The following is a 23,120-nucleotide window of genomic DNA, read 5'->3' as shown; positions in this document are numbered from 1 at the left end:
TGTATCAAAATCCACTTGCAGACAAACTCCATTGCTGTAAAGATTCAGTGTTTTACTTTCGATACATGGTAATGCAGTTAAAACTGCTGTTGGGATGCCCAGACAACTGAAATCTGAGAGATCCCCAAAATAAAAAATATAACTGGGCTCCTGTTCCCTTATAGTAGCTCCAGAAAACATGTTCTGTAAACATGTATGGGAATTTTAATTGAGTTTATAGGTTGCTGCAGCTTGGATGGTCATACATCCCATCAAAAAAATTAAAGAAATGAAAATTAAAAATCAGATGTTGCAAGATTCGTAGATAGCACCACAGAAGGTGAGGCTACTATCTATTTTATGGGTGTAAATATGATGAAACGGTAATGTGAACAGCAATATTTTATCCATCAGAATTTATTGTCTTTACCATCACAGATAATCCATCGCAACAATAAAGTCAATCAGGTTATGAGACGCGTCTTTATGGAGGATCTTTGACGCACCTTAATCTTATGGGATTATTAGTTTTAGCTTTTTGTCTTTTCAAATGATTCCTCCTGTGAGATTTTAGCATCCATGTTCCATCTTTTAAATGTAACTTATAATTTTCTGAAAGAACAAGGAACATCTTATGTTCAAATGAGCCCATTCTCTGAGACCTTTCAGCAAATGTTCACAACCTCATGTATCAGATATTCATTTGGGGAACTTTGATCTGCGTCATGGTCCTGTAATTTGTTCAAATACAGATCAATGGTAAAGGTAAAGGTTAAAGGATAAAGGTTTCTGCAGCCACCTCATGCTGGCTTTGTATAGAGACAGACAGACGAGGCAACAGCTGGGAGAACGGCCCCAGTTGTGGTGATTTTCCATAACAAATGGTGTGGTAGTATTAATAGTGCTCCTGTGCGTATGGTGTCATCCAGAAAGCCTGGATATTTTGTCTATGGCTGTGTGTGTGTGTGTGTGTGTGTGTGTGTGTGTCACAAGAACAGCAAGAGAGGGGATGCACATCACAGTAACAAATCATACTCTGATCTCATGTACCTTCGGCCAGATGTGCTAATCTCAGTTAAAGGCATAATCTGGAACATTTCCACATTAAAATGTCCAGAAACAGCTAGGCCTATTTTGTTCAGTTGTGAACTTATTATCTCTACTGTTTCAAGCAACAGAGAAATTCATAATTTTCTAAGGTTACAGGTAACATCAGACGATATGTCAGAGTAGAAAGAAGTCAAGGAACTAGCTATCCAGCCGCTCTATTGTTTACTATTGCTTGTCATAATAGTGGTTGTTTAACAGCGATGACTACAACTCCCGATCCCACGCTACTTCACATCAAACTCTGTCTTTTGCTTTTGTTTTTGCTTTGTCTGAGAGACCCCTAGTGGTAGAAATTTTATATTACATGTTTATGAACAAATAAATATCCAGACGGGAGAGTGAGAGGGTGTAGGTCAGGCATGTCAAACTCATTCCATAAAGGGCCGTGTGGCTGCAGGTTTTTGTTCCAACCAAGGAGGAGCACACCAGGCCAACCAATCTACATCAAGGGTTCACTTAGTTATCAGCTGAAGACTGAGACCAACTGATTAATTGATTCCAGCCTGGTGTGCTCCTCCTTGGTTGGAACAAAAACCTGCAGCCACACGGCCCTTTATGGAATGAGTTTGACATGCCTGGTGTAGGTGATGTAGGTGGTGCCATGAGCCAGATGAAAGAGGGAGCATTATTTTGTAATTAATCCTAGACAGTCTAAGCTTAGAATGGCATTCAGTGCCTACATTTGCTTTACTACATGTCCTCAAATACATTACATTCATAAGTACATTAATAATCACTTCCCCTTGAGATCCCCTTATATCTCTATACAACTACATGACATTAGTTAATTCAATGTTTACATACTGCTTATAAATTCATAAAGAGGTACTTAAAATTAAATGTTACCAATTTATTCTATTCCATTTGGTAATAATGCAATTATAAATGTTGGTAGTATTAATAATTGCTGTTGGGTTTCTCACTGTATAATACGCCATTCAGTCTGCAGGTATAAGTAGTAATAAATAATAAATAAAGGGTCATTAGATAGGGTCTTTATTAAGAGTCCGGTCTGCATTTGTAAAAGTTGAGTTAAAATAAACACTCCATTAGATGAGTTTTCCAGATGAATTAAAGAACTTAAAAGCTGGAGGAGGATCTTCACTATCTGGCAACCCAAAAGCTTCCAAGTGGTCTATAAAGCACACGTGAATTATTTATATCATGATTTCTGCATTTTCACTTGAGCAGAGCTGCTCCCCAGTCTTTCCAGCTGTCCTGTGGTGACTGTAAATGCACCCCTGACAGGGAGTCACCAGCCTAGGGCCCCAAAAGGGTCGGAAATGGCCCTTCCCAGGACATGTGAATCTATCAGAGCACACGATGATGTACTAATGAGCTGGTTAAGTACTCCAGTATCATGACATGACAGCCATGTAGATAAGGGGAAAGTCTTTGAACACAGCCTTTCATAACAGCACGCAACGATCTTCCTTTGGCAGACGAAGGAAACCGTGAGATGATAAGACTTCATGATTCTCGTGTTGATACAGTTTCCTGGAAACTCTACTTATCTGTTTAGTCAGTCTGCATCAAGAGTTTGTACTGATTAAGCAGAAAAGCACAATCTCTTACTCACAAAAAACCCCGAAAAAATGAATAAATAAAATGACTTTGAAAAATGTAAATATATATATATTATGTATATAAATATATGTATATTTTAGTGTGTTTTCAAGTTCTTTTGCAAGGCAAAATCCCACAAGATGTATGCACTGGGTGTCATGCCTTGTTACACAGAAAAGGCATGCAAAACATTATTTTAATCTTTTTCAACACTGGGTCTGTTGTGTGTGTGAACGCCAGGACAGATAGTTGGTGAGTCAAATGCCATCACAGGCTTTGTGGCTGGATTTACCGGGGCTGTATTAGTGTATGTATGACAGGCCTGGATGTGCAGTCAGGCCCAGGGGTCAGCTGAAAGATGACCCCAGTTAGTGTAATGCCCTAAATATGCTCTACAGCATGGGGCGGCCAAGCGGGTTCAGGCCCCGGGCCAAGTTTGGGTCTGCCCTCCTTGGAGGCTGATAGGTCCTGACCTGAAGGCACCTGTGCTGTCCTGTATAGCCAAACAAAACAGGACATCCATCAGTGGATAGCCTGCTGCAGCAGAAATTATTCTATGTGAAGGGGCTGAAGAAGGTCATTGAAGACTGAGTGAGTCAGACATCTGACATAGGTCATGGATCTAACTTCAAAGAGGTCATATGATACCTGATATCTGCCCAAGAGAGTCGATGAAAGAGCAAGACTAAATGGATGGATGCATGATTTGTAGTTTTATTTTCCATTTGCATGCTCTCACAGCATGATCATATATACAGCATAATGAACAATCATATAATCTGTACACACTGTGTTAAGTTATCAGGAGAATAAACTAATTCCACAAAACAAAATATCAAATTATCGATCATATGTATCAAAGTTTATACTGTGTAGGAAAATTGCCTAAAAAAACAATCCACCATTCAAACTCGAAACATTACCATAGTTATCAGTTTGTGCAGCAACAGGGGGGCTAGAAAGAACTGCACTGCTCAGCAGTACACAGGTGCTGCCTGGTCCATGCTGACTACAGTGATACCTGGAAACACATCCTGAACGATAACAAAGTCATTTTTCTAACTGTTGTTCACAAAAGCTCCCGTACATATTCTGCACAACCACCTCTCACCTGTTGTTCAGGTCAGTGCAGCAAACACGGACACCCAGACAGGCGATTCTGAGTGGTCTCAGGTCGAGCCCCATGCTTTGTTACGCGGTGCTGGAGTCACCTGCAACACTGGTAAAAAGCTACGCTGCACATTGCTGTGTTAATAACACGATGCTCAGTGTGATTGGTTCATGAGCTGCGCAACATTCCTGTGGTTAAAACTGCAATTTCACACTACAGCACTGAGCTGAAACTGAAATACAGTCTACAAAGATGAGCAGAACAAAAATACAGACAAAGTAAAAAAAAAAAAAAGAAAGAAAAGAAAACGTTGTCCCACTTAATGGGCTGTTTCTTCAGTCCTGTTAGATCTAATCATTTTTAATGACATTTACTCAACTCCTGTTTTGTTAGACCCTCCCTATTTGCTACTTTACACTTCAACTCCACTACATCTCAGGGGGAAATATTCTACTTTCTGATCTATTACATTTATCATTTATACAGCTGCAGTTACTTTCAGGGGGACCTGAACCCCCTGAACAGGTCAGCTGTTTTTTAAGCCCCTGTTGCTCCCCTGCTTCACTAGACATCCAAGACCCAGAGACAAATCAGTGAGCGCAGTGTAAACTAACATTACGTCTTAAAGCTAGATGTTGATACACGGCCCCTCTACAAAACAGGCCCACATAGATTAGGTAATGATGGTGGTACAAGTATAAAACAGTTAAAACCAGCTAAATATTTACAAAAAATCTTAATTAGTGGCACTAGGCAATGCACAAGCTGCCCTGCTCTGCTGCTCCATGTAAGCCAATACTGCCCTGCATGTTTTAGATGTTTCCATGCTCCAACACACCTGATTCAAATGCTCAGCTCGTTACTGGGCTCTGCTGAGGCCTGATAACGAGCCATTCATTTGAATCAGGTGTGCTGGAGCAGGGATACATCTACAACATGCAGGGCAGTGGTACTCCAGGACCAGGCTTGAGAAACAGTGGTATAGATAACACCAGCAGCCCCCTCGTACCACTGTCAAAATTTCGGCAGCACCGGAATTGTCTAGTTACATTTAGTATCATAGCAAACATTAATCCAGTAATACCTGTATATGGTATTTAATATGTTAAGGCAGTTTTCATTTTACTTATCATATTGATGTACTTTAACATATATTAGTACAATTTTTGCAGGACTTTGTCTTAAGTAAGAGATCTGAGTATTTCTTCACCACATCTGTGGACTCTTTGTTGTTGCTGCTCTTTTAAATGAACTCTAGGACACAAGCTTTAGAATAATGTGACATCCCTCATCATATGCAACATCACTGCAAATCACATGCGATACCAGGCACCTATGATTTAATGTCTATATTGTAGTATATTGTATATGCTGCCAAGGCATTCAGAAGCTATCAATTATATTAAAGTATTAGGCTGTTTCTCTACCTCACCATGTCTGGGATTATTCCCGAAGCCCCTGTCACTTTCTTTTTCTGCTGTCTGCTGCTGCTCATGTACCTTTTTAAGCCAGTCCTTCTCCACATACGCTCTCACTTCCCCCACTGTACTCCTCTTTCCTGCATCCAGAGCCAGGAGCTTGCCAAACATCTCCATGGCCTCTGGAGTGAACCTCTTCCACAAAGGAGGAACGTCCTCCTCAGTATTAGGCCTCTCCTCCATTCCGCACCAGTCCGCAAACTCCTGGTAGAAGTCGTCCGAGTCCACGCAGCGTTCCCAGGGGAAGTATCCCGTAAGGATGCAGAAGATAACCACCCCGAAGGCCCAGGTGTCCAGACTCGGCTCCACGCTAAGCGGAGGAGCGGTCACCTCTTTCTGGCCCTCCTGCAGGGCCACGGTGCACAGCTCTGGGGCCATGTAGGGCAGGGTTCCCGTGATGAAGCGTATCAGAGTGCCTCGCTTCTGGGCCAGGCCAAAGTCTGCCAGCTTGACTTGGCAGCAGTGACTGTCCAACAGGAGGATGTTTTCAGGCTTGACATCACGGTGAACCAGGCCGTGGCTGTGGATGAACTCCAAAGCACTGGCGATCTGGAGGACGCAGCGTTTTACCGAAGATTCTGGGATGCCCACCTAGAACAAACAAGAGGGAGAGGGCTGTTTGTGTCGAAAAGTGACGACTTATGGCACTCATGGCAAAGCACGGCATAAAGAAAGAAGACTGAATGCAAATGTTCGCCCTCTTGACTGCCACTGTGGGTCCTCGTGGACTTGGCATACGCACTTTGCACAGAGTCGTCACATAAAGTTTTACAAGGATGCAGGACTACAAGATAACAGTTACATACTGACTTTTAAAAATGTTTTCAAAATTATTTGAATTTGAAATAATTTCCATCTAAAGATTTTTATATGATGTAAGAAATGTCACATCGTGTTCATACATTTATATGTTATTCTTGACTAGCAATTAAAAGACACTCAATCGGATGCATTGCCATTAAAATTTAAACAAACATTCAAACATTCACATCCATGGCCCCAGAGGATGAATCATACTGATGTTAGTGATCTCCTGACTTTTCCTCGATTTACACATTTTTAGTTTCCAGTGAAGTGTTTCGACAACTGTTGGATTAATTGCCATGATTATTGGTACTGGTGCCCAGAAGACGAATTCTGACCTTTCAGGACTAAATTTAATAGCTAACAGCTAAATAGCTTGACATCTATTAGATGGATTAGTGCAAAATTTAGTTATATTTCACCGGCTGGTTCAGAGAGCAGTTTGTGATAGCCAAAAAGAAAAGGATCGCTAAATAATTGCCAGATCAGAAAGTAACCAAGTACATTTAGTCAAGTGTTATGCTTAATGACAGTTATGAGGTACTTAACATGAGATTCAGTCACATTCAGTCCCTTCTATTTCAGAGAAAAACACTGTTCTTCAAAATGTTTCTGAGAGCTGGTTACTAGTTACGATTTAAGATAATACAGACAAAATATAAAAAACAAAAAGTAGTGCAGTATTACAGATTAAACTATTTAACAGATTGCTAATTATTATGAATTGAATTGTGAATCCTAACTTTTCATCTAGCGCCATCATCAGGTCAATTTTAATTTGTCCAATACTTCAGGAGTTTTTTTTTGTGTTGGTACTAATCAGCAATCATTAGCATGCTAACATGCTAAACTAAAATAGTGAACATTTGAAAGCATTATACATCAGCTAGTTTTGACATTGTGAGCATGTCAGCATGCTGATATCCATCTCGAAGCACCGCTGTAACTAAAAACAACCTCACAGACCCGTTAGCGGGGCTGTAGTCCTCCTCTCTAAGTCTTGTTTTTGCCAATGCTTGACTCACCTTTGGCTGGATGACAGCAAACAGGTCCCTCCCAATGACAAGCTCCTGGGCAAAGCAGTAGTGCTCATTAGACTGGAAGGCAATGCCAAAGAGGCCCACGATGCAGGGGTGACAGGACAGGTGCAAGGAGATGCAGTACTCTCGCAGAAAGCCTTGCAGCTTAGTCGAGGTTTTGGGCATCACTTTCAAGGCCATCGGAGTCCCTGCAGGTCAAACATACATGCAGAGAAATGGAGAATTGCACCACTGATGCTGCCCTGAAATGAGGCATTTGCTGTGTATTGAAACGACAATCTAATATCCCGCAGCATAGCTTTTCTGCAACCTTAAACTCAACCCTAGGTCACCCCCCACTTCAATGGTTTTCAGATTCAAAGCCTCCAGGCCGCCAGCCAGCCAGCCTCATGCCAGCTCGTGCTCGGCATTCTGCTGTCTCCTCTGTCTACGCCGACCTGGCCCTCGCTCTCTTCCTACGAGGAGAGCTCAGGGTTTATGGTTCTCACCCAGTCAGATGAGTGCAGTCACTACATCTTATATTTTTTGTCATGTCGTGCTGCTCCCATCATGTCTGCTAATAATTACGTTCACACACCACAATTTTGTAGTTTAGGCAACGTTCTTTCTTTTTAGAAACAGTATGCTTGCTTATTTCTGGATTTCGGCACACCATAACAATCTGACAGCCTAGATACAAAAACTGCTTTTTTCTTACTGTTACATTTGTAACTGGACTGACACTTGCAAAAATGAAGCACATAACTTTATTTCAAAAATAACTTGATTGTTTCTGTCTATTCTGGCCACATCATGTGGTCGTCGTCTACCTTTTTCCTACGAAAGCAGCCCACCGCTACTAAAGCTGGAGCCACAAAACACATCACCTCCTTGGTTCAATTTTTTGTGTACATACAGCAACTGGTGTTGCAACTGGAAATGTCTATTGTACTAAAACAGAAGAGGAACCGGCTTGCAGTCTCACCCCTGAAGCGATGTGTGACCAGCAGCACTTTGCCATATTTGCCTCGGCCGATCTCCTTGACGACGTTGAAGTGCTCCTGGATCTCCAGTTGACCGAGGCTCTGCGCCGTCAGCTCCATCAGCTCGTCGATCAGGCTGCCATCAGCGAGGCCCAGCTCAATCATCTGTACCCACACAGGGAAGGACAAAAGAAATGCTTTTTCACTGGTCTTAGAGGTGTGGACAGCCATATCGTTATTTGGCTGCCATGAAGTGCAAACTTATAGGAACACCACAAAAACAGCGTTTCTAGATCAAATATCTTTTTCCAGCTAATAGGACATGTCACTACTGCACATCTTTACAAAACAATTTCAACTCTCCATGTCTGTTAAATGGTCACTAAATCAAAACTGTGTTGAAAAATGTGTAGCTTTGAGAAATGGTGGATTAGGGAGTTGCTGTGTCTGACCATGTCTGTTCCTTTTGAAATCCGCTGACCTGACGTTCACACCCACTTCACACCATGATTGGTCGGCTGTGTCGAGACGTGAAAGTGAACAGGGTTTGAACTTTCTAGTTCATTCTTTTTATTATTTTGACAGCTCTATCTGACCAACTGAGTGCAACACAATGACTGTCTTGCAGACTGTGTGAAAATGCCGCCGTTCTCCTCGTATTTAATGATATATATTGTGCCTCCCCTGTCTCTTTGACTTTTCACCCCACCTTCAGCTGTGGCAGCTGAACAACAATAAAAACTTTTGATTATCCCTGTATGTGTTATTAAAAAGTATTAATGCAACAGAATGCCAGCCACATCTATGAAAACATTCCAAGTGCTGTATTTTCAGATACAATTTCAATAGAAAAGTAGACAAAAAACATAAAAATGAATACTTACCATGTGAAGAACATTACATTTTTTTTTATTTACTTTAAAATTTAGCATTTGCCACAGCACTTAATAAACATGGCTTAATTCTAACTTGTACAAATGCCTCTTTACACTGTCAGTACTGACTGAGCCGTGGCCTGGTTCACCTGAAATCTCTGTTCTATATTCTATATGCACCATTGTGTAAACTATATACTACATGTAAAAAATAAAAAAATATATAGACAGTGTATTTAATTTTGTAATGTCATGTCTTGCACATACTGAGAGATTATGTGATGTTATTGAAAAGATTTAGTGACAAGATACAACATTTGCTGCATTGAGCCTTTGAAGCCATGTCTGCCACAGACAGACCCTTTCCTCAGTCCATCAATATGATGAACTCCTTCACTCACTCTTTGTATGTCCTCAGTCTTGTCCTCTGCTAGTTTACAGTATGGTTTAGTTTGCCTAGAGATGTACATTTAAATTATTTACACAATTGTAATTATTTGTCCTTAACTTTTAGCAGTTATATTTTATGCCACGCTGCATTTCACTATACACATATTTCTTGTGCATATGACAAGTAGAGACTTGAAACATAATTTCTTGAATGATAGTAATTGTGTGTAAGATGGAGAAAAACAAAAGATGATTGAACTTTATGTTCAAGTGTTTTTAGTTCATGTTTGTCAGTGGTAATTTACTATTTACAGCGGAAGCAGTCATAGCATTCAATAGTAGTAGCATGTCACCCGATATCAACCATGATCAGATATATATCACTTACTTCAGGTCTCACCTTGTTACACTTGGTGTCCGATACAGTCACTGGAGTCTGAGAAAGGCAAGCCAAACACACACTGACTGACACACACTCACACTGCCATGCTTACAGTTGGCAAAATACAGCTAATCAACAGGCTGGAGAAGTGCAGGTTGAATGTCCGTCCTGGCTGTCCCCGTCTGCTGCTGCTGCTGCTGCTGCTGCTGCTGCATGGACCAGCAGCAGAGTGGACCTGAGAGCTTTGCACTGGCCAGCACACAGCTCTGCTCTCAACTGCTGCGATGGGGACAGAGCCCACTTTGACAGCTGATTACGAACTGCTCTGCAAAGGGCACACACACACACACACACACACACACACACACACGGACACAGCACAGAGGGACAATAGATACAAAAGTGCTTCTGTGGTCCTCAAACACCTGTCGGTGATCTCACCACTTTATATTAATCCTGCTGCTTTCAGTGTTGCATGAAATTAGCATACCTGTCACAGGTGCTGAATTTGGACTTTTAACACAAGTAAATCTTTACAAGTCATGCAGATGAATGTCAAGCTTTGTCAAGACTTTTGTGACTTGCTCACTTGAGCAAATAAATGTAATGCTTAGATTAAAAAAAACTAAGTATTGTAGGGAAGCAAAATTGAAGAAACACCTTATTTTTCTTCTCCTCTGTACTGTATTTAGTCTTTCAAACATATTGTCAAAAAGTTGGGACATTGTGTAAAACATAAATAAAACAGAATGTGATCATTTGTTGATCCTTTCTGACACATGCTTGACTGAAAACAGTAGAAAGACAAAGAGATAGTAAATGTTTGACCTCATCAGCTTCATTGATTTTTGTAAATATCTGCTTATTCTGAATTTGATGCAGCAACATGTTTCAGACAAGTTGGCACAGGAGCAACTAAAGACTGGGAAAGATGTGGAACGCTCCAAAAACACCTGTTTGGATCATTCCACAGGTAAACAGGTTGATTGGTAACAGGTGATAGCATCATGATTGGGTATGAAAGGAGCATCCTGGAAAGGCTCCGTGGTTCACAGAGAGGATGGAGGTTCACCGCTTTGTGAACACGTGATTGGATAAAGGACGTTACTACATGTGCTCAGGGACACTTTCACAATCTGCATTGTGTTAACTCTTGGCGAGGGCTCGAATGTAGTGGACATTTTTCTAAATGTAAAAGTTCTGCACTGCAGGTTTAAGTAATTTTACCTAATTAACATATTCAATACAGGATGTCTTGTGGTGATCGAATGTCTTTCTAATTCGGAAATTATAGCATATTAAAATTCAGCATTTTAGCATTGTCATTGCGAGCATGGTAACTGTAACTCGTAGTCCTGTTGGGTCGCACCTGGTCCACACCCAAACCACCTCATCTCTTTAGGTGGGGAAGGACTTTCTACTTCACGGGGGCTTAAACAAAGCCAGCACCAGCCCAGTGGGAGTCTGACCATAGTGGCCCTGAACTGGAAACCATTGAGCTGTGGCACTCGCACAGATATATCCCCTGGGGTGTCGCCTACAGCTCGGGCAGGCCTAATGGGGTGTTGTTGTTTGCGCCTGTGTGCGAGTACGTGTGTGTACATGCTCTGTACGTGTGTGTGTGTGTGTGTGTGTGTGTGTGTTGGCCTGCATTTCATTTACTGTGAACTCGCTCAACATTATGACCCCTTGTAGTTATTCTGGGGGCACCGCGCATCCACACAAGCAGGACTAACGATACAAAGAAACAGATCCGTTGGTGCGTTGGCCTCTGCAGGGCTGTGAGGGTTAATGAGGTGTCAGTCACTGTAGGCCAGGCCTGCTGGCTTTCCAAAAAGCTACAAAGGTCACTTTGTTGGAAATAACTAGTACGAAGCTCAGATGATTTTGGTTGAACCATCTAAGTGAAGCTGTTGGATGCTTAGATGTGGCTGCATGTGCTGTATCTGTCTTTTCTGCTGCATGGATTGTAAAACCCAGCTTTGTTCAGCAGTCCACTAACATCACTGCAGCCCTGCCCTGCGCTGCCACCAGTGATTAAAATTACTGTATGTTATGGAGCGTGTTTTGAAGTTTGTGATCATGTTACGCTGTCACCACAGACCGGGGGTCACGTCATATTTGGGATCTTTTACATCCCAGCGTGGTACAGAGTAGGCTCTGAGGCGCCAGACAGGGTCCATATCCCGACTTCCCGTCCCATCACGATACCACTGCTGTCCTCACAGTCTCACAGGCATGGAATTACAGAGCTGTGTAGATAAACCGGCGCAGTGCACGCAGGGCTCTTGCTGCTCCTTTGCCAAACATTTTGAGATCAATTTTAAGGAGATACACTGTGCAGTGCAGTGTCAGCTGTCAGTTCAGGGATATCAGTGAGAAGAGCATGGTTATTTTCCACAATTAATATTAGAGAGGCATTCAAAATTTTCCTGTTTTTGACATGTGGTGAAAATGAAGCCACGGCTATCGATTCCAAAACAAACTGGAGGGGATATTAACCTGTCCTGTTTCGACCTCCGCATCATGGAAAGTTCATCAGCGGTAATGAGGCTAATGTTTCCAAACGATTATCTGTTTCTTGCTGACAGAGTAGACCCTGCGCTGGATTAATAAATTCATAGTGCCTGCAGTTCTCTGAAAATCTCCTGAACTCTTACACCAACACTTTGACATTTGGGTTAGAGGTCTTCACAGGTCGCCCCTGAGGTCCACCATGGGACCCACATTCAGATCCTGTTCTGTTACTGTAGGTCTCGGATCTGTTTAACGTTACGTTTATCACAGATTAGATATAATGCAGAGAACTATGATCAGACAGCACTAATTATGGATCTACATGCTGTGTGTGAGTATGTGTGTGTGTGTGTGCATGTGTGTGTGTGTGTATATATATATATATGTATTTTAACTTGCAATATTGTAACATTAGGATAAGAAAGTGAGGCCGGGAAATAGGGTGAAAAACCACAAGAGCCAAAAAAGACTTATTAGCTTTGCTGTTTCAATCAGCCAGAGAGGAGTAACAGAAAACCTGGATGTATTTCACCAACTGTCTCGGGAATCAGGATGGATTATTTGTCACTGAGTAGTGTTAGTGGGCCAGTAGGTGGCAAGCTTCCTCTGGTCCATCCATCTGAACACCTAATCCCCCCCGTCCCAGTGTTTATCTGTGGTGAGCGTTCTGGTGCAATATGGCTGCCATGCATCACCCAGGTGGGTGCTACATGTGGTTTAAGTGAGTATCATGATGAAGCACTATATAAATGTAATCTATAATAAATTAATGAGTGAATAAATAAATAACAGACCCAGTTCAGATCCAGAAGTTCATTTCTGGGTCTTTTTGGGATCAGGCATGAATTTTTGCGTGCGTGACGGTCTCTGATATGGGACGAGAAGGTCACTATCAGTTTCGGCTCTGTGCATCCGAAGCAGAGATAGGAAAAAACACACCTTGCAGCCACAAGCTGTTTTATTTATGTGGTGGAGCTTGGTTTATGAACAGATTATTAGAAATATCTAGCTTTTTAGTGGCTATGTTCACCTTGTGTACAGTTTGGTCCTGGCCAGGTACAGAACTGTACAGTTTGGAACTTTTTCAAACAGCATTGATGAGAGCTGTGAGACTGAACCAAAACTGAAAAGCTGGATCATGAAACCAAAACAATGAACTAAAAAGACACTAAAACACTCAGAGTAGCTGAGGGGAACTGCAGATCCAGGTAGTATTCAGGGTTTGTCAGTATAAGCGACCTCTTTCACGTAAGATAGTGTAATAGTCAACACATCCATTGTTAACATTAAAGCATTGATTATTAAACTCTGTTAATGGTGCAGAATAGACTTGTGTTAAATGTTAAATAGCAGACTTTTTTCCTCAGTGGTTTTTCACTTGTACTTAAGGATCTGAGTATTTTTCCCTAACTGTAAGCTGAATAGACAACAACTGTTTTACAAGCTGCACATCGCTCTCAGCTGTTCTGAACAATAGCCAAATAGACAGGAGGCTGGAAGACATTTAGTCCAAGGCTTGAACATTAAGATTGAGACATTTAGCCCTGTGTGAAACTGAATTAACATGTCGTCATTTCCAAAAGTGTCGCTCTTATCGCGGACCATATCTGACAGCTGTTGGGACCCCTGGCCAGGCCATAAATGTGAGCTTGTGACTTCACTCCTCCTACACTCTCAAATTGCCTGTACACGACGTTTCAGTCATTTGGGTACTTTGCAGACCCTTTCTTTTATGTGGCTTAGCATGTGTGTCTGCGCATGCTGTGCGAGAGTGCTTTCAGCCATTCTACTAGAGTGAAATGTTTCACCCCACCACACATTAAAATCTAGACATGTTCAAGCGCTCGGCGTGAGCACCTGCTGTGGAAGAAAAGATTTATTAATCACCAGTAATGATTGGGGGTATAGGGTTCTTGGGCGTGAGAAACTGCATCTTTACAGTCCAACTCTTGGTGACAGATGGTTCGTCTTGTTCCATGAGAGTCTGGTTCACGCACACACACGCACACACACACACACACACACACACACACACACACAAATGTGCACGGCATGCACAACATCCACGCACACATTTGTACATACACACAGCTTTAACATTCCCAGCTACATTCTTCAGCTGCTGCTTTGAAGTTCTCAAGGTTCACAACTATCACACCCACAAAAATGACCGTCCACATACCTATAGCTTAATTATTGTCATATTATTGTCATTATGTACCAGTTATCCCTCACTGTTGAGTTAGTATACTTGATTAAAAAATTATTATTTCAGAAGCAGTATATAAGCCCACTATCACACACTATAATGCAGGTCTAAGCAGATATAAGGATATTTTAAGTGGTTGTTAATGTATTTATCAGCTACTATAACTTAGACTTTATAGACTATTTGGAGCTAATTTGAGAACTTAAAGCATGCTAACATTGAACAGCTTCACTTGGATGGATCAGCCAAAATCATCTGCACTTACTCCCATAAAGTCTTTGTAATTGGTGAATAAACAGCCAACTGACGATTAATAACACACGATAACACATCTGTCTCACGTTTAATGGTATATCATCATACACGTGAACGCATCCTCATAGTATTGTTAACTGCTTATACACATGTATGAATCACTCAGACGTGGGTTTAGTTGTTGTTGTTTCTGAGTGTGTTGAAGACTGATTAAAAAAGCTCCTTCTCTTCTTCTCAGAGCTTTCATTTGCGTCATGCGGCCTTGATCAGTGGATGAGTTTGCTCAGTTGTCATGGAGAGTGAAGAATTTGTACCTATGAATAAATAAATCATATTTCATATACATTCATCCTGAAGACATTGTATGTGACTGTGACTGTGTTACACTGTATACAAGAGGAATTGAAGGACTTAAACACTAGTAAACATAAATTATGACTACATTATAGTGTGTTGTATGTGATTTATTATTGCTTTTGGACATATTAGTGGAAGCAGCCCCTCTGAGAGGGTGTTTACCATGACAGTGTCTGACATTTTAGAGGAACGTAATGCTCGGACGCGTGCTATCGACTTCTGTGCCGTGCTACTGACTGGAGCTTGTCATAGCTCTGTATAGCTTACAAAGATTAATACTTTAAGACTCCCCCTGCCTTTTCCAACAAGCCTATATTCTGTAACTAACCAGCTACATATCATTAGCGATGATTAGTGAGTAAGACATCTGCCCCTTTATATATATTATTCATGCTTAAAAAGTGGAAGGAAACAAGCTTTCGGTTAGCTGTCTCTCCTTCATGAGCTGGCAGCCATCAGAGCTGTTGTGATATTATGAAGTATTTGTAGTGCCCACCCACACAGATGATCCAATATCGATATTGTAAATATATTGAAATAGAGCATTACCATTTAAGAAAGGAATACTAAGGCCAGCTTCCACAACCTTCAAGGGTTAAAATGCTTTTAAACAGTGATATTTAAAATTTAGCATGAGTGGAAGATATGAGCGGAAGCCTGGACCAATGTACTGTGCAAGGCTCAGGGTGGAGGTGTGCCATTCAAACCAGGCCTGTGAGTTATCACGGTATGTTCACAGGCTGTCAGCGGGGCTGTAGGAGGATAAAACGCAAAGCATACCTCCAAAACCCCCAGAAAATCTTTTTAATACATAATATACAGCAACAAGCACCGACTAAGTGACTGTACTTTCATCACATGCATAAAAACTGAAGTCATAATAAACAGTAATGAGAGCCCACTAAGTGGTGTATGTGTAATGTACTACAGAATACCTCGGATGAAATGTGTATGTACAGCACTCCAATGGTCAAACAAGGGGAGGGGGTCACTGGTTCTTAATATAGAAACATTAGTAAGTGGATAGAGTGAAGGAATGGGGTTTACAGCAGTGCTGGTGTTGATAGAGTGGGTGAAGACAGGCTGCTAAGATACGGTTTCAGATTGACATGGCACCTCATAGTTAAAGCTTTCTGCCAAATAGAATTGTACCTCTGAACTCAGTTTCAACACAACAGGTCTGTGTTTTCCAGTTCATCAGCTAATTTTCACTATAAATGTCTCCTGTTTTATTTAGTGACAAACAGAGCAGCAGTTAGTGGGCAATTATTCAAATAGTTGATCAACAAAAAATGAACTAACTGTATTTTAAATGATTGAATCATTAGTCATTTGCTAAGTAAGTAAAAAACATATGTGATGATTTGTTGCTTTGTGTCTGTGTCTCATGTCAATGAAACCGTATTACTTTTTTCAGGGGGCTCTGGCCACATTTTTTTATTATTTTTGATATTTTGGACTGAGTAATTGAAAATAATAATTAATTGCCATCCCTCGGAACAACTTAAATAATAGATTTATATGAAATGATGGACTAAAAAGACCTTTCATTGCTGTAAGCCTTTAAATAAAGGGCTTTGGCTGATGTGTGGCAGACTCCCAGCGGGACCTCTGGGACCTGTCTCCTCTGTGATGATGAAGAGTCAGTAAGGCTCTTGGTAAGAGCTCAGATATTCAGGACAGTCATGGACATGGCTGAAATGAATCACCTCTGAATCCTCTAATCGGGCAGGGCAGAATTAACGACTGCAGATACAATGTGTTCCTAGTAGTGCTACAAAAACTGAAGTATTAAACTGTACGAGGCTCCTTATTCACATGATTTTATTTCCTAATGTGTGATTTTGATCCACATTCTGATCCAAACTTTTTTTTTTTAAACAGTTGATTGAATGGTGTCTCATTTGCTAATATGGATGATATAAATCTGGTGCAACTGTTGAAATCAGGAAAGCAACTCATCTTATATGGCTTTATGGAGGCATTGGCATAGTGTTGATTATTACCACCTTAATACACAAAGTATTTCCAGAAAATATCTCAACAACTTTTGGGTGGATTGTTGATTTGTCACTTGCATTCAGAATCCCCTGAGGATGACCCCTTATGACAGTGGTTGACTTTTCATTAAGCACCAGTAGCAGGTGAAAGTTTTCAACCATCTCTGAGGTGAACTGGGTCAACATTTACAGCAGATTTTCACGGTCCCAAGATGGTGATCCTACTGGCATTGGTGATCCCATCATTTTTTCTGTAGCAGTTGTTAGGTTAAAATTTGACAGTTGAATGAAATGTTAGATGACTGCAAAACATAAATCATATCATAGAAATTTGTTGCAGACATTCATACTTATCCCCTCAGGATAACTGGTCATTTTGTTGTGTATCCAGTGACTTTTCATCGAGCATCTACCATCATCAGGTTAGGATTTCTGACCAAATACCTGCATAACTAATGACAGTCTCATCAACCAAGTGCTAATTAGCATATTATTTCATGCTAACATGCTAAATCAACTGGTGGGTCTGGTAAACATCATACCTGCTAATCATCAGCATGATAGAATTGTCATTGTGAGCCTGTCAGCATGTTGATTGTAGAGTCCCACCACAGATGGAATAGGTTTTTTTTTATTTCACCCGTTCATACGGGTTACGTGAACACACAAGACAAGCACCCAAGTTCTTGCAGTCCCCGTGTGGTATCATCAAATGTAGCCACAGCATGTGGTTACAGCCTATGGCCTAACCTGTGAGCCTAAGCAGGAAGTGGCTGCAGGTGCAACACAGCCTTGTAACGCAGACGTAGAAATCCAGCCTTACTCTTGTTCAACAAACCATAATGCTTGAAAGGCTACCGTTCTACAGTGCTGTATGTCTCTTCTAATCCTGGTGCAAAACCAATCCAAAGACCTGGCTGTGACAAATGACAAATTGAGCTGCGATGGCAGCACAGGTGGCTGGAGGGAGAAACACATGATGACCTGTAGGTTAAGTCCCGGTGGGTTTACAGAAGTTATGTTCAGGATGCGTGTTTTACGACACCGCATGTTCCTGCCAAGGCAAATATCAAACAATGGAATGAGGAGCAACGACCGAGGCGGTCACACCAGTGTCCCGTTACAACATGAACTCTCTCTTTCCTCGCCCTCTGCGTCCTCCCTCCAACTTTTTTTCCATCTGATGAATCCAAAACGGCACCCACACCGTGCCGCTCTCTCAGGCCTACAGCAGGCCCTGCGGCTGGTGTTAATTGAGATAATTGTGTGGTATGAGGCTGAGACACCGCTATGCCTGTCCAGTTATTCCTATCATGGGGTAACAGGGTGGCACAGAGATTCCACAGAGATTTTACAGGGAGCAGGGCGCTGCGAATGTATCCCGAACAGCACAGTGGCTCTAATCCCCAGAGGACCTCCAAGTTGCTGGATACGGTGTGTTGTGTTTTGTCAACAGCCACTGTTACAGCAGAGTTGTGTCTTGCCTGATGTGGTGAAACTCTAAGAATAGCTCAATGGTATTGTAGCTGATATTCTGTCAAGTTGGCCGGTAGGAGTGTGGCAATACTCTGAGGGAGGTGGCAATATGAGCAAAGGTCTCGGCGACTGTGTTCCATGATACCGCTGCTTAGAAAACACAGAAAAACCTCTGGAACCCTCTGAAGATGTTAAGCTTGACAGTTCATTCCTGACATTGGAAACAGCAGCTGGCAAAACAATCTCAGCTCTGTCTTGTTCTGGAGTTTGGACTGTATGCTCTGCATATCAGTAGATGGAGTCACCGACTACAAAGGCAATGGATGTGTATCACCCACAGAAAACCTCCTGCGTCTCATGCATGTTCAAACAGTGAACACATGAACACAGCTGCTGCGAGCTGTGGGTCCTGCAGTAGGCTGCTGCTGCTGCTGCGGCCCTGAATGTTTCTGCTCCTCAGAACTGGGATTTTAATGTAACAGAGTGAAACTTAACATGGAGCGTCAGAGAAAGGTGGAGATTATAGTGCTGCACGTAACAAGACTCAGAGAACAGGCCATGGATGTAGCTATTACAAGATCAATATAAGTGGAGTCGTCTCCAGTGTGTTTCTCCACCATTCAGCACTGGCTGAGGACTGGCCCACAAACAAAACTGCAGAGAGCACAAAGGCCTCAGTTTCAGTTTGCATGGCTCTGGTCAGCAGAGGTGTGCACACATTTCTTTTTCTTTTCCATTGTATGGCATCTAAAACATAATCTACTATATACAGCAGGCAGGCTGGCTGTGTGTCAGATTCTTTGAGTTGGTTAAACTCCTGCAGCAGCCACAGCAGCTGAAACAATAATTTAAATTGAGAGAGCGACGTGTGCGTTAACACACATCTCACAGCAGCCGCAGCTTCCATCAGGATCTGAAGGTAATTAAGGTTCTGTGTTCTGCTGCACACCTACACTGGTCAGCTGTTACACAGATTCCTGGTTTGCACAGTGGAATTATTTGTGAGCCCTCATGGACGAATCCTGAGCTCCATCAGAGCTGTAAGACATTTTTATTATTTATTTTAAGTAGCTAAAAGTCCAAGATAAGCCTTCCCCCCAAACCCACTGAATCTGACTGAAGATTTCAACTTTTCATTATTCTACTGCTCACTTTTAGAACTCCTTACCAGCCGTGTTTCCACAATATCATCACGTTTATGTGCATTTTGAAGTATTGCATTAGAAAATTTTGATGAAAATAGCAAAATAAAATTTAAGAAAGCTAAAAAGTTTTTTTTTTTTTGGCTTAAGATGGTTTTCACTTTAAAAAAAAAAAAAAAGATCATTTAACTCTTGCTGATCGGTTGTTTCCTCTCATGAAAAAACAAGAAAAAGCTTTATATGTTGCCAAACCAGCTAATTTGCATTCTTCTTTTCTTGGGTTCAAATGTGATGAAAATGACAAAAGGAACAAACAAAACGAAACAAACCTCCTTCCAAACTATTACTGCCATCCATCATATCCATGATTACGATTCCTACAACACAATTGTTATTAACACAATTTTAAAAACCAGATTTAAGGATCCTGTTGATATAAATGATGATCTATCACAAGATTTCTCCTCTGATTTTTCTATGTGCAGGTCGCCCGTGAGGAGGCCACAGCTCGGTGTGTAAACCAAAACCAAAAGCATGACAGAGAGACAGTCAGAGCTGCAGGGAAAGTTTGGCTTACTTAATAGTTTTAAGGTATTGTCAACCCAAAGAGGAGCAGGCAGGATGTCCAAAGTCCAAAAAAACAGGCAGGCAGGGTCAGAACAGCAAAGGACAGAATCAGGAGAGCTGGAGAGCTGGGCAAAAACACAGAGACAACCTGGCAGGGACAACGTGAAAGTGGACTTATACTGGAGGACTAATAAGGGAATGAGCTGTAGGTGAGGAGATGGGTGGGGAAAATGTGTGGCATGAGAGAGCGGCAGGATCTGAAACAACAAGAGAGTTAGTGATGGCGTGGCAACAAAACCAGGTAAAACAAAAGAGTTGGTGGAATACCTGACACGACGCCGCTGCAGTGAAAATCCACAGCCAGTGCTTTCTGTTAGTCGACAGCTCTGGTCGCCAGCTGTGAAAACATGCGAGCAGATTAGCGTGGTAGCAGGAGCTCTAGCTCAGCTACACCCACTGTCTGTCCTGAATACCTTTTAATGTCATCTTCCTGCTTTGCTTGACAAACAGTGACAGGAAAATGGCTGTGGATGAGACTGACCGTACAGGTTAATAAAAATTAACTCTATTACTTAAAGTTATAACTAGTTATAACTTCTATAATGTATATGACTTGAGTTTGATTTAATTTTAAAAAATAAAGCTTTTTAATCTAACCTGGCTAATGTAAAGTTTGGACATCTGCAGTTCTGTGACAAGTGAAGAAACTCCATCTGCTGATAAAGGCTGTGTGATATGGTCAAAACCTGCAGAACAAGCAAGTAAACTGACCTCGAGTTGAGATCTTTGTCAGTCTCTGAAGATGATCTCACATTAATCAGTGTGAGCACCTCTACAAAATATAATCTTTAAAAAATGGGCTTGCGCTTTCTTATATTAAGACAGACACAGACATAAATGTTCTGGAGCTTTGATCATCTCAGAACTTTAAAGCGAGTATTGGACAGTCTGAATGTCTGCAGTTCCGTGACGATTCATTCTGCTAATGAAGACCATTCGATACAATCAAAAGCTCCAGGACATACAAGTAAGTGAACCTTGAGTTGAGATATCTTTGACAGTCTTGAAAGAGCATTATGGATTACATTAAGTGAATGAGGTTCCTTTACTTTTTCCTTAAAAATCCAGCATTTTCACAACTTGCTCGAACACTTTTATTACTTTTTCAACCCCCAAAATAAAAATTCTCACTACAAAAAGCTGAAGCTGAATGCTGCCACATGTCTGAACACTGATTTTAGCTTTGACATCTTCCCCATCAACACTTGGTTTAATGAGGACATTCTGCTGTGTCACTTAACGAGCGCTCTTTAGGTTCCACTCCTGCGGTGAAAGCATTGTATCTGCGTTTGTTCACATCCTCAAAGAGGTGTCAGTACATTCACTGGATGTTTATGGTGAGGAGTGTCTGCTTTATGAGCTCTGGTAATGGCATGTAAAGAGCACTGACCTGCTGTATTTCATGGTGACATGTTGTCAGCTTTGAAATTGACTGTATTTGACCCACGTGGGCATTCCTCCCCTCATCTCCACTTCATTGAACGCTGTTAGAAATACAACACACTCATAGAAACACTCACTCATGACTTCATGATCCTATAACACAAGAAAAGCCAAGACACCATATGTCAAATATGTTGTTGATTTATGTTGGGTCTAGAAAAACCAAAGTAAAATGCTGCCACCTAGTGACACAAAGGGGAAACACATTTCCAACCTTCTACTAAAGGGAACATTCATATGCCTGTAGGCCTGTTTGTAAGTTCATATGAAAGGAATGACCCTTTTTAGATGTGCGGCGCTACTGCAGATATCTTCACACCTCACACCTCTGGAAAGACATTTTGCAGAATCCTCATCAAGCAGTCAGCGGCGCTATTCTGGCGCTGTCTAATGCGCTGAGCCCTCAGGGAAGAAACTGGATAGCTAACTCGACACGTCAGTCAGGATTCCTCACACTCTGCACACATTAGCATCTCACCTTGTGTAACAGGGTTCGGCTGATCGAAACCTGAGCACTGACGTCACGCCGAAGAACTTTTTTTAGTTCCAATTTCGACAACTGGATTCTGTAAACACAAAACTCGATTACAATTTACAGTCATTCCAAGCTTACAGTGACGTCAAGAGTAGACAAGTATATGTGAATGTGCTTGAGCGAGTGTGAAGGGGCTCTCCAGTTTTTAGAGCAGAGGTTTCCAATATGTTTGCACATCACTCCAGTCACTTCATCAAAAATACTGGTCTTCTGTGTGAAGGTGGGCAGAGCATCGTCAGGCTTCGGATTCAGAAGTAGATGAATACGCAAATTCAGTTATTACTAAACAAAACTGTGGTCATGTCAGAATGGCACATTGTTCCAAGCGGTGTTAATACTGTAATGTTTTATTCTCACACACTATTTATGTAAATGTTAAGAGTACATGTTTGTTCTTAAAATGTGTTGCACAGCCATTATTTACCTCTGAACATTCATATTTTCTCTCTTTCTTGGGTTTGAAACCCTCACTCTTACAAACACACATTAGGATGACATTTGTCATATTTCTATTTTGAGTTAAAACAACACAAACTTGGTGAAACTGCGCATTGTCTACTAAGAATAATGCACAATAAACTGTACAAAAAGGCCACAAGATTCCACACATCCACAATAATATTAAGGGTGATTCTATATCTTTAGATGGCATGCAGTATTAGGTGACCAGACAGTAAAAGCTACCAGTTTCCCAGAATGTTGTCTTTCTAAGATAACCCATAATAAGGAGGCTGGGGTCAAAGGCCCAGCGTCCTGGCAGCACACACTGTATAACAATTGTCCTCATGTTTTTGAGAGGAGGAGTCCAGCATCAGTCATCAGTCCTGCTCTGTTTCCACCAGTCGGCTCCTCGGCGCTGCTG

The 23,120-nt window shown here is 41.5% G+C and overlaps 1 protein-coding gene across 1 annotated transcript; it reads right to left on the bottom strand.

The window, feature by feature from the left end:
• Positions 1-5,163: 5,163 nt before the first annotated feature.
• Positions 5,164-9,800, bottom strand: si:dkey-8e10.3 (serine/threonine-protein kinase SBK1). Its single transcript, XM_041946746.1, has 4 exons — positions 9,716-9,800; positions 8,053-8,215; positions 7,074-7,276; positions 5,164-5,835 (listed from the first exon to the last, which is right to left on the bottom strand). The coding sequence occupies exons 2-4, from the start codon at positions 8,213-8,215 to the stop codon at positions 5,164-5,166; spliced, it is 1,038 nt and encodes a 345-aa protein (XP_041802680.1). The 5' UTR covers positions 9,716-9,800.
• Positions 9,801-23,120: the final 13,320 nt, after the last annotated feature.

This window comes from Chelmon rostratus, chromosome 10 (assembly GCF_017976325.1).
Source record: "Chelmon rostratus isolate fCheRos1 chromosome 10, fCheRos1.pri, whole genome shotgun sequence".
In the NCBI taxonomy this organism is placed as follows: Eukaryota; Metazoa; Chordata; class Actinopteri; order Chaetodontiformes; family Chaetodontidae; genus Chelmon; species Chelmon rostratus.
The sequence above is the reverse complement of the archived record's forward strand: the minus strand, read 5'-3'. Positions and strand labels throughout refer to the sequence as shown.

Coding starts and splice junctions, on each gene's coding strand:
- si:dkey-8e10.3 (XM_041946746.1), bottom strand. CDS start 8,215: ATGATTGAGCTGGGCCTCGCTGATGGCAGCCTGATCGACGAGCTGATG. Junction 7,277..8,052: donor GGTCACACATCGCTTCAGGG/GTGAGACTGCAA, acceptor TTTGACCTGCAG/GGACTCCGATGGCCTTGAAA. Junction 5,836..7,073: donor TTGCTGTCATCCAGCCAAAG/GTGAGTCAAGCA, acceptor TGTTTGTTCTAG/GTGGGCATCCCAGAATCTTC.